This window comes from Oncorhynchus kisutch, linkage group LG19, assembly GCF_002021735.2.
Source record: "Oncorhynchus kisutch isolate 150728-3 linkage group LG19, Okis_V2, whole genome shotgun sequence".
Classification (NCBI taxonomy): Eukaryota; Metazoa; Chordata; class Actinopteri; order Salmoniformes; family Salmonidae; genus Oncorhynchus; species Oncorhynchus kisutch.
Window position 1 is genome coordinate 21084505 of NC_034192.2, and position 18016 is coordinate 21102520.

Consider the following 18016-nt stretch of genomic DNA (forward strand, 5'->3'; position numbering starts at 1 on the left):
GATGACGCTAAAGAAAGGACTATTACTCTTCATGAAGAAAAATACAATTTGACCAGGCGCCTTGAACTGAATAAGGATGCTTTGAGACTATCGGTATCTTTAAATGATTCCTATCAAAACACCCAAGAGGATCATAATGGGACCTTCCTGGACTGTGATCTATTTCCACCACTGCAGCCCTCTACTAGCTTGGACCAGAAAATGGTTGCTCATTATTTGACTCCAGGTGAGTGAAAAATAAATGCGTGTCTAAACCAGAAAGAAGGAGAATAATCGTTCTCGGCATGCCTGCCTTCTTCCCCCGCATCCGGACTTAAAACTTTCAAATCGCTTTGAGCCCTTGTACCAGCTGTCTTCTGCCGGGGGCTTGGGTGTTCCCTCCATGGCTGTGGATGCCCCTCCAGCTACCTCTTCCTGTCCTAGTCAATCAACAGCCTGGGCACAGCCTGGACCAAGGTGGCCCCCTTTGGCCCCGCAATAAGCCTGTTACCAACCCTTAGTAAACTTTTAGTAAACTGTTATAACACACAAAAATGTGTGTTATAACAGGATCCAAAACTATTTTACAGTAATCAAATTGACAACAGACTTTCGGCAAGCTTATAGGGAAGGACATTCAACAAGCACAGCACTTACACAAATGACTGATGTTTGGCTGAGAGAAATTGGTGATATAAGATTGTGGGGGCTGTTTTGTTTGACTTCAGTGCGGCTTTTGACATTATAGATCATAGTCCGTTGCCGGAAAAATGTATGTGTTATGGCTTTACACCCCCTGCTATAATGTGGATAAAGAGTTACTTGTCTAACAGAACACAGAGGGTGTTCTTTAATGGAAGCCTTTCCAACAAAATCCAGGTAGAATCAGGAATTCCCCAGGGCAGCTGTCTAGGCCATTTGATTTTTTCAATCTTTACTAACAACATGCTTAGGTAAAGCCAGTGTGTCCATGCATGCGCATGACTCAACACTATACACGTCAGCTACCACAGTGACTGAAATGACAGCAACTCTTAACAAAGAGCTGCAGTTAGTTTCAGAATGGGTGGAAAGGAATAAGTTAATCCTAAATACCTCAACTAAATCTTGAAATTAATAATGTTGAAATTGAGCAAGTTGAGGAGACTAAACTGCTTGGAGTAACCCTGGAATGTAAACCGTCTTGGTCAAAACAATCTGTCTATAGTAAAGCGCTTCTCTACATTCTTAAGAGCACTATCAGCAAGGCAGGTCCTACAGGCCCTAGTTTTGTCGCACCTGGACTACTGTTCAGTCTTGTGGTCAGGTGCCACAAAGAGGGACTTTGCAATTGGCTCAGAAATGGGCAGCACGGCTGGCCCTTGGACGTACATTACATTAATCATATGCATGTCAATGTCTCCTGGCTCAAAATTTACTTCATCACTACTTGTATTTGTGAGAGGTATTGTCATGTTGAATGCACCGATCTGTCAGTTTTAAATACTTGCATACAGCTCAGATAACCATGCATACCCACAAGACATGCCACCAGAGGTCTCTTTACAGTCCCCAAGTCCAGAACAGACTATGGGAGGCGTACAGTACTACATAGCCATGACTAGATGGAACTCTATTCCACATCAAGTAACTCATGCCAGCAGTAAAATTAGATAAAAAAAACAATATAAAGATACGCCTTATGGAACAACACAAGCATAGACACATGCACACTATAACATACGCACTATACACACATTTACACATGGATTTTGTCTTATAGATACGTGGGCACTACAGAGGGTAGTGGGTACGGCCCAGTACATCACTGGGGCCGAGCTCCCTGCCATACAGGACCTCCATACCATGCGGTGTCAGAGGAAGGCCCATATTATTTTTTTAGGGGGGGGAACTTTTTTCAAAGACTCCAGCCATAGATGGCAAGCAGTACCACTGCACAAACTCTGTAACCAACAGGACCCTGAACAGCTTCTACCCCCAAGCCATAAGACTGCTAAACAAGACTGATAAATAGCTAATCATAATGGCTAACTGGACTATCTGCATTGACCATTTTTTGCAATAACTCTTTCACTGACTCTGTACACACACACTGGACTCTACCCATACACTAACACATACTTACACTGACACCCCAACACACACACACACACACACACACACACACACACACACACACACACACACACACACACCTTTACACTCCCCGCATACACTGCTGCTACTGTCTATTTCCATTGAGTTGCCTAGTCACTTTACCCCCTACCTGTATGTACATACATGTAGCTAACTAAATTACCTCGTACCCCCTGCACATCGATCGGTACTGGTACTCTCTGTATATAGCCATGTTATTTTTTACTTATTATTAATCTGGTTTGAATATTGTACAGGGATGACATGTGAAGTGAGCCTTGTGAATGTCGCCCAGTGAGGACACATGATGTGAGCATTGTGAATGTCACGCGTTCAAAACAACTGGGAACTCGGAACTGGGAAAATGGAAATCTCCAACTTCTGACTTTTTAACACTTTTATTAAACCTTTTTTTTTTACTTAGGCAAGTCAGTAAATAACTAATTCGACGTGTTTAAACTACTGGGAACTTGGAAAAAAAATTAGTTCTGACTGGGAAAAATCGATTTGAACGGTTCTGAGCTGAAGATCACTGTTTTGACCTCCCATTTCTCAGTTGTTCCCAGTTGTTTTGAATGCAGCATTACTTACTTGAAGCCCATGTACATGAACTGCAGCCAGAGCCAGGACAGGATAAGCATGATGATCATGTTGGGAAAGGCAAAACCAAACCATGACGCAAAGTTGATCACATCGCCATTACCTGGGAAGATCCTATAGGGAGGAGGAGAGGGGGAGAAGGAGGAGAGGGGAGAGGGGGAGAAAGGAGAGAGAGAGGAGAGGGGAAGAAAGGAGAGAGAGGGGAGAAAGGAGAGAGGGGAGAAGGGGGGAGAAAGGAGAGAGAGAGAGGAGAGGGGAGAAGGGGGAGAAAGGAGAGAGAGAGGAGAGGGGAGAAGGGGGAGAAAGGAGAGAGAGAGGGGAGGGGAGAAGGGGGAGAAAGGAGAGAGAGTGGGGAAGAAAGGAGAGAGAGAGGAGAGGGGAGAAGGGGAGAAAGGAGAGAGGGGAGAAAGGAGAGAGAGAGGAGAGGGGAGAAGGGGGAGAAAGGAGAGAGAGAGGAGAGGGGAGAAGGGGGAGAAAGGAGAGAGAGAGGAGAGGGGAGAAGGGGGAGAAAGGAGAGAGAGAGGAGAGGGGAGAAGGGGAGAAAGGAGAGAGAGAGAGGAGAGGGGAGAAGGGGAGAAAGGAGAGAGGGGAGAAGGGGGAGAAAGGAGAGAGAGAGGAGAGGGGAGAAAGGGGGAGAAAGGAGAGAGAGAGGAGAGGGGAGAAGGGGGAGAAAGGAGAGAGAGAGGAGAGGGGAGAAGGGGGAGTTGTGTTAACTAATCCAAGTTCATAATTTTAAAAGGCTAATTGATCATTAGAAAACCCTTTTGCAATGATGTTAGCACAGCTGAAAACTGTTGTCCTGATTAAAGAAACAATAAAACTGGCCTTCCTTAGACCAGTTGAGTATGTGAGGCATCAGCATGTGCGTGTTTGATTATAAGCTCAACGCGGCCAGAAACAAGAACTTTCTTCTGAAACTTGTCAGTCTATTCTTGTTCTGAGAAATGAAGGCTATTCCATGCGAGAAATTGCCAAGAAAGTGAAGATCTTGTACAACTCTGTGTACTACTCTCTTCACAGAACAGCGCAAAATGGATCTAACTAGAATAGAAAGAGGTGTGGGAGGCCCTGGTGCACAACTGAGCAAGAGGACAAGTACATTAGAGTCTAGTTTGAGAAACAGATGCCTCACAAGTCCTGAACTGGCAGCTTGATATGCATTCTCATTAATCTAACTGCACTGTCCAGTATACAGTAGCTATTACAGTGAAATAATACCATGGTTTTGTTTGAGGAAAGTGCACAGTTATGAACTTGAAAATGTATTAATTAACCAATTAGGCACATTTGGGCATTCTTGATAGAACATTTTGAACAGAAATGCAATGGTTCATTGAACAGTCTAAAACTTCGCACATACACTGCTGCCATCTAGTGGACCAAATCAAAACTGTGCCTAACCTGGAATGGTACATTATGGCCTTTCTCTTGCATTTCAAAGACGATGGGACAAAAAAATAATAATAAATGCATGTTTTTTCTTTGTATTATCTTTTACCATATCTAATGTGTTATATTCTCCTACATTAATTTAATTGAACTTTTCCACAAACTTTAAAGTGTTTCCTTTCAAATGGTATCAAGAATATGCATATCCTTGCTTCAGATCCTGAGCTACAGGTGTCACGGTTCATGAATCCACTGCCTCCCTCTCTCTTTCTCTCTCTCTCTCTCTCTCTCTCTCTCTCTCTCTCTCTCTCTCTCTCTCCCGTGTTTGTGTGGGCGTGGTTCCCAATCTCGGCCTGATTGTCTGTGCCAGCTGGAATCACTTATCTTCCCTTTATATGTTCTGTAACCAGTGTTTCTTGTTGTCAGATCGTTGTTACTTCTCTGAGTTTGTGTCGTGTGTCCGTACTCATCTCTCACCGCCCTTGTGTGGATTATCTGCTGTGCTCCCTCCTACACATCCGGACACACTCCCCTGGATTTCTCAGCACGCTATCATCGGAAGATGCGCCCAAGTCCCTGGGTCGGATTCCGTCTGAGTACAGTCAGTCTGTCCTGTTGCTGCTGTAAACTGTATTCATTAAACCATCGTTGCTTGCATCTTGCATCCGCCTCTGTATTGTCACAGAACGATCTGACCAGACCATGGATGCAGCGAGTTCAACGAGTCTGACCGAATTCATTTCCCGCAGTATCACGAGAATGGATCAACAAGAGGAGAACATCTCCAGCACAGGTCAGGCAGTACAAGCCCTTGTGACGCAGGTATCCCAGCTGACCCAACAATTACAACATCTGAGGGGTCTCGCTGCGCCACCTACACTGGCAGTTCAACCCGCCCCGCCAGAGCCGGATTCCCAGCTAGAGCCACGGCTACCGACACCAGAGGGTTATTCAGGTGATCCTGACTATTGCAGAGCTTTTCTTACGAGATGTTCCATGCAATTCTCGTTGCAGCCACGGACCTTCAACCGTGAACAGTCTAAGGTAGCATTCGTACTCACACTGCTATCAGGCAAAGCGGCTCTTTGGGGAACGGCGGTGTGGGCGAACCAGGACCCATGCTGCACCTCTTTCCAGACACTCTCCGAGGAGATGAGAAGGGTCTTCGATCGGGCCGTGGCGGGTAGGGAGGCGGCCAGACTACTCGCTGACCTTCGCCAAGGAGACCGTTCAGTATCGGAATACTCCATCCAATTCCGCACTCTGGCCGCAGAGTGTCAGTGGAACGAGGAGGCGCAGTGGGACATGTTCCTGCATGGGCTGGAGGACCGGATCCAGAAGGAGATTTATGTTCTGGACCTTCCCAGGAATTTAAATGGACTAGTGGAACTAGCCTTGAGGGTCGACGCTCGTCTGAGTCGTATTGGCCACCGAGCATGCCCTAACAGACCGTATAACGACACGGAGGGCTGGCATGCCAGCGGCGGGAACACGGCCAGTTCAGCCTCCGCTCACGAACCCATGCAGCTGGGGAGAGCTCGCCTCTCCCGGGAAGAGAGGGAGAGGCGGAGATCCCAAGGACTCTGTCTCTACTGTGGTAGAGCGGGCCACTTTATCCACTCCTGCCCGGTAAAAGATCAGGCCCGGTAGTAAGCATGAGGCTACTATCGGGTGGTGTCACCACAGAGAAGACCTCATCATCTACTCTCCTCCCGGTAAGACTAAGATGGGCCACCCACACGCACGACACCCAAGCCTTACTGGATTCAGGAGCAGAGGGTAATTTCATGGACTTCAAGCTCGCTCACAAACTCCAGATTCCTATCACCTCACTCTCGCACAAGATATCCGTCAACGCTCTCAATGGTCAAGAACTCCCTAACATTTCTCACACCACTGAACCTATCACACTCATCACTTCTGGCAATCACACTGAGACACTATCATTTCTACTCATGGACTCACCCCTTGCACCATTAGTTCTCGGCCACCCTTGGCTCACCCAACACAACCCCAGAGTTGACTGGGGTCATAACTCTATATCCATGTGGAGTAACAAGTGCCTTGAGTCCTGTTTGGTGTCTGCTTGTTCGTCTGTGTCTGATTCTGTGTTTCTAGAGGAGGCAGTGGATTTGTCTAACGTGCCCGTTGAATACCTCGACCTGAAGGAGGTGTTCAGTAAGTCCCGTGCTGCTTCTCTTCCTCCGCATCGTCCCTATGACTGTGCAATAGAATTATTGCCAGGTGAGTCTCCGCCTAAAGGCAAGTTATATTCACTCTCTGTTCCTGAGAGGGAGGCTATGGAGAGATACATCTCTGATTCTCTGGCATCTGGATTCATTCGTCCTTCCTCTTCTCCAGCGGGGGCCGGGTTCTTCTTTGTGGGGAAGAAGGACGGTTCTCTGCGTCCTTGCATTGATTACCGTGGGTTGAATAACATCACAGTGAAGAATACCTATCCCTTACCGTTGATGTCCTCAGCCTTTGAAAGGTTACAGGGAGCATCCGTGTTCACTAAGTTGGATTTACGGAATGCATATCATTTGGTTCGCATAAGGGGGGGGGGACGAATGGAAGACCGCGTTTAACACCCCCAGAGGGCACTTCGAATATTTGGTCATGCCTTTTGGGCTATCCAACTCCCCAGCGGTTTTCCAGGCACTCGTCAATGACGTGCTGAGAGATATGATTGATCAGTTCATATATGTTTACCTGGATGACATACTGATTTTTTCTTCTTCTCTCCAGGAACACGTTCAACACGTCAGACGAGTGCTTCAGAGGTTGTTGGAGAATGGACTTTTTGTCAAGGCGGAGAAATGCATATTTCATGCACAATCCGTTCCATTCCTAGGTTACATCGTCTCGACTGAAGGTATTCGCATGGATCCTGACAAGGTTAAGGCTGTGGTGGATTGGCCAAGCCCAGATTCCCGTAAGGCCCTACAGAGGTTTCTGGGATTCGCCAATTTCTACCGGCGTTTCGTTCACAACTTTAGCCAGATAGTCGCTCCTCTTACCGCCTTAACCTCCCCCAGAGTGACGTTCAGGTGGTCCGATACAGCCGAGGCTGCATTCACCAAACTCAAGAGCCGCTTTGTTTCGGCTCCCATCCTCATAGCTCCCGATCCCTCGCGTCAGTTCGTGGTGGAGGTGGACGCTTCAGAGGTGGGGGTAGGTGCGGTACTTTCCCAACGTTCCTCTTCTGACGACAAGATGCACCCTTGCGCGTTCCTTTCCCATCGGTTATCACCTGCGGAACGCAACTACGACATTGGCAACAGAGAGTTGTTGGCAGTGAAGTTAGCACTGGAGGAGTGGCGCCATTGGTTAGAGGGTTCGGGGGTACCTTTTATAGTTTGGACCGATCACAAGAATTTAGAATATATCAGAACCGCCAAGCGACTCAACTCCAGGCAGGCGTGGTGGGCACTCTTTTTCGGACGTTTTGACTTCTCTCTCTCGTATCGCCCGGGTTCCAAGAATGTCAAACCCGATTCCCTTTCTCGCATTTTTGACCATTCCGAACGCCCATCCACTCCCGAGTGCATCCTACCCGGGACCCTAGTGGTCTCCACACTCACATGGGAGGTTGAATCGAGGGTCAAAACGGCCTTAGAAGGGGTAACGCCTCCGCCCGGTTGCCCGCCTAATCGGTTGTTTGTGCCGGAGGGGTGTCGGTCCGATGTTATTCGGTGGGGACAATGCTCCAACGTAGCGTGTCATCCAGGAGTCAGCCGCACTAGCTTTTTGGTTAAGCAACGCTTTTGGTGGCCACTGATGGCTCGTGACATTCACAGTTTTGTCTTGGCTTGCTCGGTTTGTGCCACTGGGAAGACTTCTAATCGACCCCCAGATGGGTTACTCCAACCGCTGTCGGTCCCTTCGAGACCCTGGTCCCACATCGCGCTAGATTTTGTTACCGCCCTCCCGCCCTCCCAGGGCAAGACTGTTGTTTTGACCGTGGTGGACCGGTTCTCGAAGGCGGCTCATTTTATTCCCTTGCCTAAATTACCATCTGCCAAGGAGACAGCGGTAACTGTCGTGGATCACGTCTTTCGCTTACATGGCCTGCCGATGGACGTAGTTTCTGACAGGGGGCCCCAATTTGTGTCCAAGTTTTGGCAAGAGTTTTGTAGGTTACTGGGAGCGAGTGTCAGCCTGTCTTCAGGGTTTCATCCCCAGAGCAACGGTCAAACGGAGAGGGCCAACCAAGATTTGGAGAGAGTGTTGCGATGTTTGGTTTCTAAGAATCCCTCTTCCTGGAGTCAACAACTCTCTATGGTTGAGTACGCTCACAATTCGTTGCCAGTGGCAGCCACGGGTCTCTCTCCGTTTGAGTGTAGTTTAGGTTACCAGCCACCTATCTTTCCCAGTACGGAGTCCGAGGTCACTGTTCCCTCCGCTCACGCTTTCATCCAGAGGTGCCGTCACGCATGGAGCAGAGCCCGTGAGACTCTTCTCCGGGTGGGGGAGCGCACCAAGGCTAAGGCCGATCGCCACCGGTCGAAGCCTCCGGTATACGTCGTTGGCCAAAGAGTGTGGCTTTCTACTAAGAACATTCCACTCCGATCCGTTTCGAACAAGCTTGCCCCCAAATTTATCGGCCCGTTCAAAGTCACCAGGATCATTAGTCCGGTGGCGGTCCGGCTCAAGCTTCCTCCGGCGTATAGGAGAATTCATCCTACCTTTCATGTGTCTAAAATAAAACCTGTGTTTCAGGCACGCATTAACCCGCCGGTCCCGGTTCCCCCGCCGCCACGACTTGTTGATGGGGAACCCACCTTTTCTGTCAATCGTATTTTGGACTCTAGAAGGAGGGGACGCGGATTCCAGTACCTGGTGGACTGGGAGGGTTACGGCCCGGAGGAGAGAAGTTGGGTACCTGCTAGGGACATTCTGGATCACTCCCTTATCGATGATTTCAATCGACAGGTAAATTCGCCTGGGAACGCCAAGAGGCGTTCCTAGGGGGGGGGGGTATTGTCACGGTTCATGAATCCACTGCCTCCCTCTCTCTTTCTCTCTCTCTCTCTCTCTCTCTCTCTCTCTCTCTCTCTCTCTCTCTCTCTCTCTCTCTCTCTCTCTCTCTCTCTCCCGTGTTTGTGTGGGCGTGGTTCCCAATCTCGGCCTGATTGTCTGTGCCAGCTGGAATCACTTATCTTCCCTTTATATGTTCTGTAACCAGTGTTTCTTGTTGTCAGATCGTTGTTACTTCTCTGAGTTTGTGTCGTGTGTCCGTACTCATCTCTCACCGCCCTTGTGTGGATTATCTGCTGTGCTCCCTCCTACACATCCGGACACACTCCCCTGGATTTCTCAGCACGCTATCATCGGAAGATGCGCCCTAGTCCCTGGGTCGGATTCCGTCTGAGTACAGTCAGTCTGTCCTGTTGCTGCTGTAAACCTTATTCATTAAACCATCGTTGCTTGCATCTTGCCTCCGCCTCTGTATTGTCACAACAGGCAGTTAGATTTGGGAATGTCATTTTTGGCAAAAATTGAAAACAAGAGCATGATCCTTAAGAGGATAAATGAACACCATAGTACCCAACAAACTCGTCATTAGGCACGAGACCCTGGGTCTCGCCGTGTGCAACTGGGTCCTGGACTTCCTGACGGGCCGCCCCCAGGTGGTGAGGGTAGGTAACAACATCTCCACCCCGCTGATCCTCAACACTGGGGCCCCACAAGGGTGCGTTCTCAGCCCTCTCCTGTACTCCCTGTTCACCCATGACTGCATGGCCATGCATACCTCCAACTCAATCATCAAGTTTGCAGATGACACTACAGTGGTAGGCTTGATTACCAACAACGACGAGACGGCCTACAGGGAGGAGGTGAGGGCCCTCGGAGTGTGGTGTTAGGAACATAACCTCACACTCAATGTCAACAAAACTAAGGAGATGATCGTGGACTTCAGGAAACACCAGAGGGAGCACCCCCTATCCACATTGACGGGACAGTAGTGGAGAAGGTGGAAAGTTTTAAGTTCAATGGCGTACACATCATGGACAAACTGAGGCACTGGTCTACCCAGTGCCTCTTCAACCTCAAGAGGCTAAAGAAATTTGGCTTGTCACCAAAAACACTCACAAACGTTTACAGATGCACAATCGAGAGCATCCTGTCGGGCTGTATCACCGCCTGGTACGGCAATTGCTATGCCCACAACCGTAAGGCTCTCCAGAGGGTAGTGAGATCTGCACAACACATCACCGGGGGCAAACTACCTACCCTCCAGGACACCTACACCACCCGATGTCACAGGAAGGCCAAAAATATCATCAAGGACAACAACCACCCGAGCCACTGCCACCCGAGCCACTATCTCAAGGCCATCAGACTGTTAAACAGCCATCACTAACATTGAGTGTCCGCTGCCAACATACTGACTCATCTCTAGCCACATTAATAATGAAAAATGTATGTAACAAATGTATCACTAGCCACTTTAAACAATGCCACTTTACGTGTATATAATGTTTACATACCCTACGTTACTCATCTCATATTTATATACTGTACTCTATACCATCTACTGCATCTTGCCTATGCCGTTTGGCCATCGCTCATTCATATATCTTTAGGTATATATTCTTATTAATCTCTTTACAGTTGTGTGTAAAAGGTAGTTGTTGTGGAATTGTTAGATTACTTGTTAGATATTACTGCATGGTCTAACTAGAAGCACAAGCATTTCGCTACACTCACATTAACATCTTCTAGCCATGTGTATGTGACAAATCAAATTTGATTTGATTTGGGAAGGGTTCTGAATACTTTCTGAATGCACTGTATGTGTGTGCCTGTGTGTGTGTAACTTACTCATCCATCTGTCCCTTGAGGATGAGGTTGGGTGTGGTGCCAGTGAGGGTGGCTGTTCCTCCGATACTGGCAGAGTAGCACACACTCAGACTCATCCCTTTAGTCAAGAGCTGGTACTTCAACTCTCTCTCTTTTCTTCTCCTCTCCAGAGGTGAGTCCGCATCCCTCTCCTCATCCTTGTCTGGGGGAGGGAAGATGAGGAAGGACAGAGAGGGAGAGGAGGGGTGGAGGAGAATGAGGAATGTGGTTAGCGGGCTAGGGGGGGAAAAGGACTAGGTTTGAGAGTTAGTCAGGAATAGGGTCACATTAAACGAGACATGTTCCTGTCATTCCCTGTTCTCCATTCATTCACATACACCTGTCTCAGAAGAATCATTAACACTGTATTCAGGGTACTCTTTTCAACTTATTAAAACATATTGAAAATGGTTCTAGGAACCATATCAGGCAATAATGGGTTGTTCTTTATAACATCACTTTTAAGTTTTTAAGAAAGAACCATAAAACTCCCCTTTTAAAAATATTACATTCAGGAAAGAAAGTAATGTATCTTTACACTTACACATATAATCCTGCTGAATCTTGACGAGGTCCTGTTTGGTGTTGATCTCTTCTTCTTGGGGTGCTTTGGTGTCCAGTTCAAAGGCCTGGTTGTCTTTCCCTTCAACCTGCAGCTCCCGCTCATCCTGCCCGGCCTCTGTGGCACACAGCTGTCCTAGCACAGCCTGGGCGATGGGCACCATCATGGCTGTGGTGGCTGTGTTACTGATCCACATGGAAAGGAAGGCTGTCACACCCATGAACCCCGACATCAGCCTGGAGAGAGTGAGATGTGGATGGTGATTGCATTCAAACGTTACTTTTGCATTGCATGTAATATCTATCTGTATTGTTTTTTTTATACCTAAGGTAGGCCTACTTCTAACATTGTTCTTATTGTTTTATGTGATACAGTAGCTAATGTTGCTAACTCTGACTGTATTTTGGAGGACGATAGCTAATGTTGCTAACTCTCACTGCATTTTACAGTACAGTACCTAATATATCAAAATCAGACTGTATTTTGTAGGACGGTAGTTAATTTTGATAACTCTGACTGTATTTTGCATTACTGTAGCTAATGTTGCCAAATCTGACTGTATTTTGTAGAACTATAGCTAATATTGCTAACTGACTATAATTTGTAGAACAGTCACTAATGTTACTTACTCTGACTGCATTTTGTATTACGGTAGCTCTTGTTGCTAAATCCGACTGTTTTTTGTAGAATAGTAGCTAATATTGCTAAATCTGACTGTATTTTGTAGAATGATAGGTAATGTTGCTAACTCTGACTGTACAGTATACTGACTGTAAATGCTACTGTATTACAGTGGCTACTAGCTAACTTAGTATACTTACAGTGCCGGCCATATCCCCACTACCAGTAGTAAGGTAGCTAATGTTCTCTAACTCTGACAGTATTTTGCCAGACGGTAGCTAATATTGTTAACTTTGACTGTATTTTGTAGCTAATATGAAAAATTCTGATGTGTTACCTAATGTGGCTAACTCTGACTGTATTTTTCACGAAGGTAGCTAATAGTTAGCTAATATTTCTAACTATGGCTGTATTTTGTAGTACGTAGCTAATGTTGCTAACTCTGACTATTGTTATATTATGGCAGATTTTGTTGCTAACTCTTACTGTATTTTGTAGAACGGTAGCTAATATTGCTCTCTGACTGAATTTTGTAGAATGGTAGCTAATATTGCTAACTCTGACTGTATTTTGTAGAGCGGTAGCTATCGTTACTAAATCTGACTGTATTTTAGTTCATTAGAACGTGCATTGAAGATGTTGTTCCCATAGCAACGATTAAAACATTCCCAAAACAGAAACCGTGGATTGATGGCAGCATTCGCGTGAAACTGAAAGCACGAACCACTGCTTTTAACCAGGGCAAGGTGACCGGAAACAAGACCGAATACAAACAGTGTAGCTATTCCCTCCGCAAGGCAATCAAACAAGCTAAGAGTCAGTATAGAAACAAAGTAGAGTCGCAATTCAATGGCTCAGACACAAGAGGTATGTGGCAGGGTCTACAGTCAATCATGGATTACAAAAAGAAAACCAGCCCGGTCACGGACCAGGATGTCTTGCTCCCAGGCAGACTAAATAACTTTTTTGCCCGCTTTGAGGACGAAACAGTGCCACTGACACGGCCCGCAACCAAAACATGCAGACTCTCCTTCACTGCAGCCGACGTGAGTAAAACATTTAAACGTGTTAACCCTCGCAAGGCTGCAGGCCCAGACGGCATCCCCAGCCGCGCCTTCAGAGCATGCGCAGACCAGCTGGCTGGTGTGTTTACGGACATATTCAATCAATCCTTATCCCAGTCTGCTGTTCCCACATGCTTCAAGAGGGCCACCATTGTTCCTGTTCCCAAGAAAGCTAAGGTAACTGAGCAAGACAACTACCGCCCCATAGCACTCACTTCCGTCATCATGAAGTGCTTTGAGAGACTAGTCAAGGACCATATCACCTCCACACTACCTGACACCCTAGACCCTCTCCAATTTGCTTACCGCCCAAATAGGTCCACAGACGATGCAATCTCAACCACACTGCACACTGCCCTAACCCATCTGGACAAGAGGAATACCTATGTGAGAATGCTGTTCATCGACTACAGCTCAGCATTTAACACCATGGTACCCTCCAAACTTGTCATCAAGCTCGAGACCCTGGGGCCCCACAAGGGTGCGTTCTGAGCCCTCTCCTGTACTCCCTGTTCACCCACGACTGCGTGGCCATGCACTAAATTATCAAGTTTGCGGATGACACTACAGTGGTAGGCTTGATTACCAACAACGACGAGACGGCCTACAGGGAGGAGGTGAGGGCCCTCGGAGTGTGGTGTCAGGAAAATAACCTCACACTCAACGTCAACAAAACTGAGGAGATGATTGTGGACTTCAGGAAACAGCAGAGGGAGCACCCCCTTATCTACATCGATGGGACAGTAGTGGAGAGGGTAGTAAGTTTTAAGAGTTTCGGCGTACACATCACAGACAAACTGTATTGGTACACTCACACAGACAGCATCGTGAAGAAGGCGCAGCAGCGCCTCTTCAACCTCAGGAGGCTGAAGAAATTCGGCTTGTCACCAAAAGCACTCACAAACTTCTACAGATGCACAATCGAGAGCATCCTGTCGGGCTGTATCATCGCCTGGTACGGCAATTGCTCCGCCCACAACCGTAGGGCTCTCCAGAGGGTAGTGAGGTCTGCACAACGCATCACCGGGGGCCCTCCAGGACACCTACACCACCTGATGTCACAGGAAGGCCATAAAGATCATCAAGGACAACAACCACCCGAGCCACTGCCTGTTCACCCCGCTATCGTCCAGAAGGCGAGGTCAGTACAGGTGCATCAAAGCAGGGGCCGAGAGACTGAAAAACAGCTTCTATCTCAAGGCCATCAGACTGTTAAACAGCCACCACTAACATTGAGTGGCTGCTGCCAACACACTGACTCAACTCCAGCCACTTCAATAATGGGAATTGATGGAAATTGATGTAAAATATATCACTAGCCACTTTAAACAATGCTACTTAATATAATGTTTACATACCCTACATTATTCATCTCATATGTATATGTATATACTGTACTCTATATCATCTACTGCATCTTTATGTAATACATGTATCACTAGCCACTTTAAACTATGCCACTTTGTTTACATACCCTATATTACTCATCTCATATGTATATACTGTACTCGATACCATCTACTGCATCTTGCCTATGCCGTTCTGTACCATCACTCATTCATATCTTTATGTACATATTCTTTATCCCTTTACACTTGTGTGTATAAGGTCGTAGTTTTGGAATTGTTAGGTTAGATTACTCGTTGGTTATTACTGCATTGTCGGAACTAGAAGCACAAGCATTTCGCTACACTCGCATTAACATCTGCTAACCATGTGTATGTGACAAATAAATTTGATTTGATTTGTAGAACGGTAGCTTATATTGCTAACTCTGACTGTATTTTGTAGAGCAGTAGATAATGTTGCTAACTCTGACTATATTTTGTAGCTAATGTTGCTTTCTCTGACTATATTTTGTAGAACGGTAGCTAACTCTGACTGTACAGTATAAATGCTACTGTATTACAGTGGCTACTAGCTAACTTATTGTACTTACAGTGCCGGTCGTACCCCCACCACTAGTAGTACTCGGAGGGCGATGCGTTTGTGAAGATTCCAGTTCTCAACAGCGATGGCCACCAACAGACCACCGATGAACAGCATGTTAGAGTCCTTTAGGTACTGGACACACACCTGGAAAAGGTAACATGCACACACACACACACACACACACACACACACACACACACACACACACACACACAGGTCAGGACCTAGTCAGCCCACTGACTAAAGCGTGGACATCAGGTTTCAGTCATTTGTATTGATTTGTTTGTGTAATGTTTGCGTACTGCTCCAGACTCCATGATGCCCATCATAGGGAAGAGGACAACAGGCAGTAGGGCAGTCACAGCCAGGGGCATGCACTCTGTACACCAGTACAGTGCCATCAGGATGATAGCATAGCCACACTTAGCCTCCTGTACACAGACACAGATGGAGAAAAAGAGAGAGAGAGTGAGAGGAATAGAGGGGGGGGGGGTTAGAATACAAACTTGAAACAGAATATGGCCAGTTTCATTACACGTTGAACAACAATAGCAACTGCCTAGCTCTCCATTAGACCAGAAAGGGATGGATTTTCACTTGTGGGTTCTGGAATTGCTAAACTGACTGAATTAGAAAATGTATAGCACTACTACTGTTTCTCTGTATTAAGTCTCTCTCTTAAACATACATGCACATAATCTTAAACACACACACACACACACAACAGAGAAATAGTAAATAGCTGTAACCTTTGATCATAAAAACGAACATTCATCCATGCAATTGTCTTTTATGACACACTTTATGGGCCGGAGGGAGAAATACAAATTCATTATTTAATTAACCTCGCTGGCTGAAAACTTTCCATTCCAACACATTGGTTTAGAACAGATAATATTTTACAACAAACCAGGAGAGAGTTACAGTAGAAAGGAAACAGTGTGAAAGGTAATCATAGTAGTAGCAAGCTAGTTGACCTAAGGTCAGGAATTCAGCTTTGAACAGAGCTTTCCTTTATCCCTTGGTCTACCATGTAGCCTTGGGTTTGGGTTCTCTCTCTTGTACAATTCCATTGACTGTGCTATTCAGTTTCAGGTTGTGTCAGTGTGCCACCGACAAAATGTGTATGGGCAGAATGCAATATACTGTATGTATTATGTATGTGGTGGTACAAGATGTGTATGACATGGGCAATGTCCACTGTATGTATTGTGTATTTGTTGAGTGTGAACAGTGCAGATCTGGGTTCAAATACTATTTAGGGTATTTCAATTACTTTCAAATACATTTTGACATAATTTTTCTTGAAAATACAAGTAGTTGAATATGATTGATTGATATGATTTATTTAAGTCTCTGAAAATCTACCGGTGCCCAGCCACATGGGCTTACAAGACACTACGAAACACAATACCATTTTCCTTGTACTGAAAGCCAAATAACATTTGACAAATTATACACATATATACAATAATTATGTACAGCTACCATCTAGCCACATTACACAAATAGTGCATTTCTCCTCCTCCTCCTCCTTCCCCAGGCATTGTGAACAAACTGAGCAAACTAAACATAATGCAAGCCTCCTACTGAAGAGTTGATCTATCTACAGCTATTCATTTGGTCTTGCAATCCAGGGTTTTAATCAAGCCCTGCCCTGCTTAACTCTGATATTTGTCACTAACTACTACCAATGTGCTATCCTGAGAATGATTATTGAGAGATGTCTTAATAACTAAATATATTCACTGTTATTTTCGAAGTCAATCCAACATTTTGGTTTAAAAGAACAAATTAAATGTAACCATACTTCATTAGTCACACAGTGATTTTGGAAAGTATTCAGACCCCTTGACCTTTTTCACAACTTGCGTTACAGTCTTATTCTACAATGAATTAAATAAATTAAAAATCATGAGCAATCTACAAACAATACCCCATAATGACAAAGCGAAAACGTGTTTTTTAAAACAGAAAACCTAAAACCTTATTTACATAAGTATTCAGACCCTTTGCTGTGAGACTCGAAATTGAGCTCAGGTGCATCCTGTTTCCATTGATCATCCTTGAGATGTTTATACAACTTGATTTGAGTCCACTTGATTGGACAGGATTAGCAAAGGCACACTCCTGTCCATATAATGTCCCACAGTTGATAGTGCATGTCAGAGCAAAAATCAACACATGAGGTCAAAGGAATTGTCTGTAGAGCTCCGAGACAGGATTGTGTCTAGGCACGGATCTGGGGAAGGGTACCAAAAAATATCTGCAGCATTGAAGGTCCCCAAGAACACAGTGGCTTCCAACATTCTTAAATGGAAAAAGTTTGGAACCACCAAGACTCTTTCTAGAGCTGGCCACCTGGCCAAACTGAGCAATCGTGGGGAAAGGGCCTTGGTGAGGCAGGTGATCAGGAACCCGATGGTCACTCTGAAAGAGCTCCTGAGTTCCTCTGAGAAGATGAACCTTCCAGAAGGACAACCATCTCTGCAGCACTCCACCAATCAGGCCTTTATGGTAGAATGTACAGACAGAAGCCAGTCCTCAGTAAAACTGCACATGGCAACCCACTTGGAGTTTGCCAAAAGGCACCTAAAGATTCTCAGATGAAACCAAGATTGCACTCTTTAGCCTGAATGCCAACCTTCACGTCTGGAGGAAACCTGGCACTATCCCTACGGTGAAGCATGGTGGTGACAGCATCATGCTGTGGGGATGTTTTTCACTGGGCAGGGACTGAGAGTCTAGTCAGGATTGAGACTGGGGCGAAGGTTCACCTTCCAACAGGACTTGAATCCGATCGGACAGCTCTGAAAATACCTGAAAATAGCTGTGCAGCAATGCTCCCCATCCAACCAGATAGAGCTTGAGAGAATCTGCACTGAGG

General features: G+C 46.1%; 1 protein-coding gene across 1 annotated transcript in view; it reads right to left on the minus strand.

Moving 5' to 3' along the window:
• Positions 1-18016, minus strand: part of slc13a2 (solute carrier family 13 member 2) — a 70082-nt gene that overhangs the window by 38398 nt on the left and 13668 nt on the right. The window contains exons 2-6 of the mRNA XM_031797337.1: positions 15432-15560; positions 15137-15273; positions 11495-11748; positions 10933-11113; positions 2707-2829 (exon numbers count right to left, since the gene is read on the minus strand). Coding sequence (XP_031653197.1) covers positions 2707-2829; positions 10933-11113; positions 11495-11748; positions 15137-15273; positions 15432-15560 — 824 coding nt within the window. The remainder of the gene's footprint in view (positions 1-2706; positions 2830-10932; positions 11114-11494; positions 11749-15136; positions 15274-15431; positions 15561-18016) is intronic.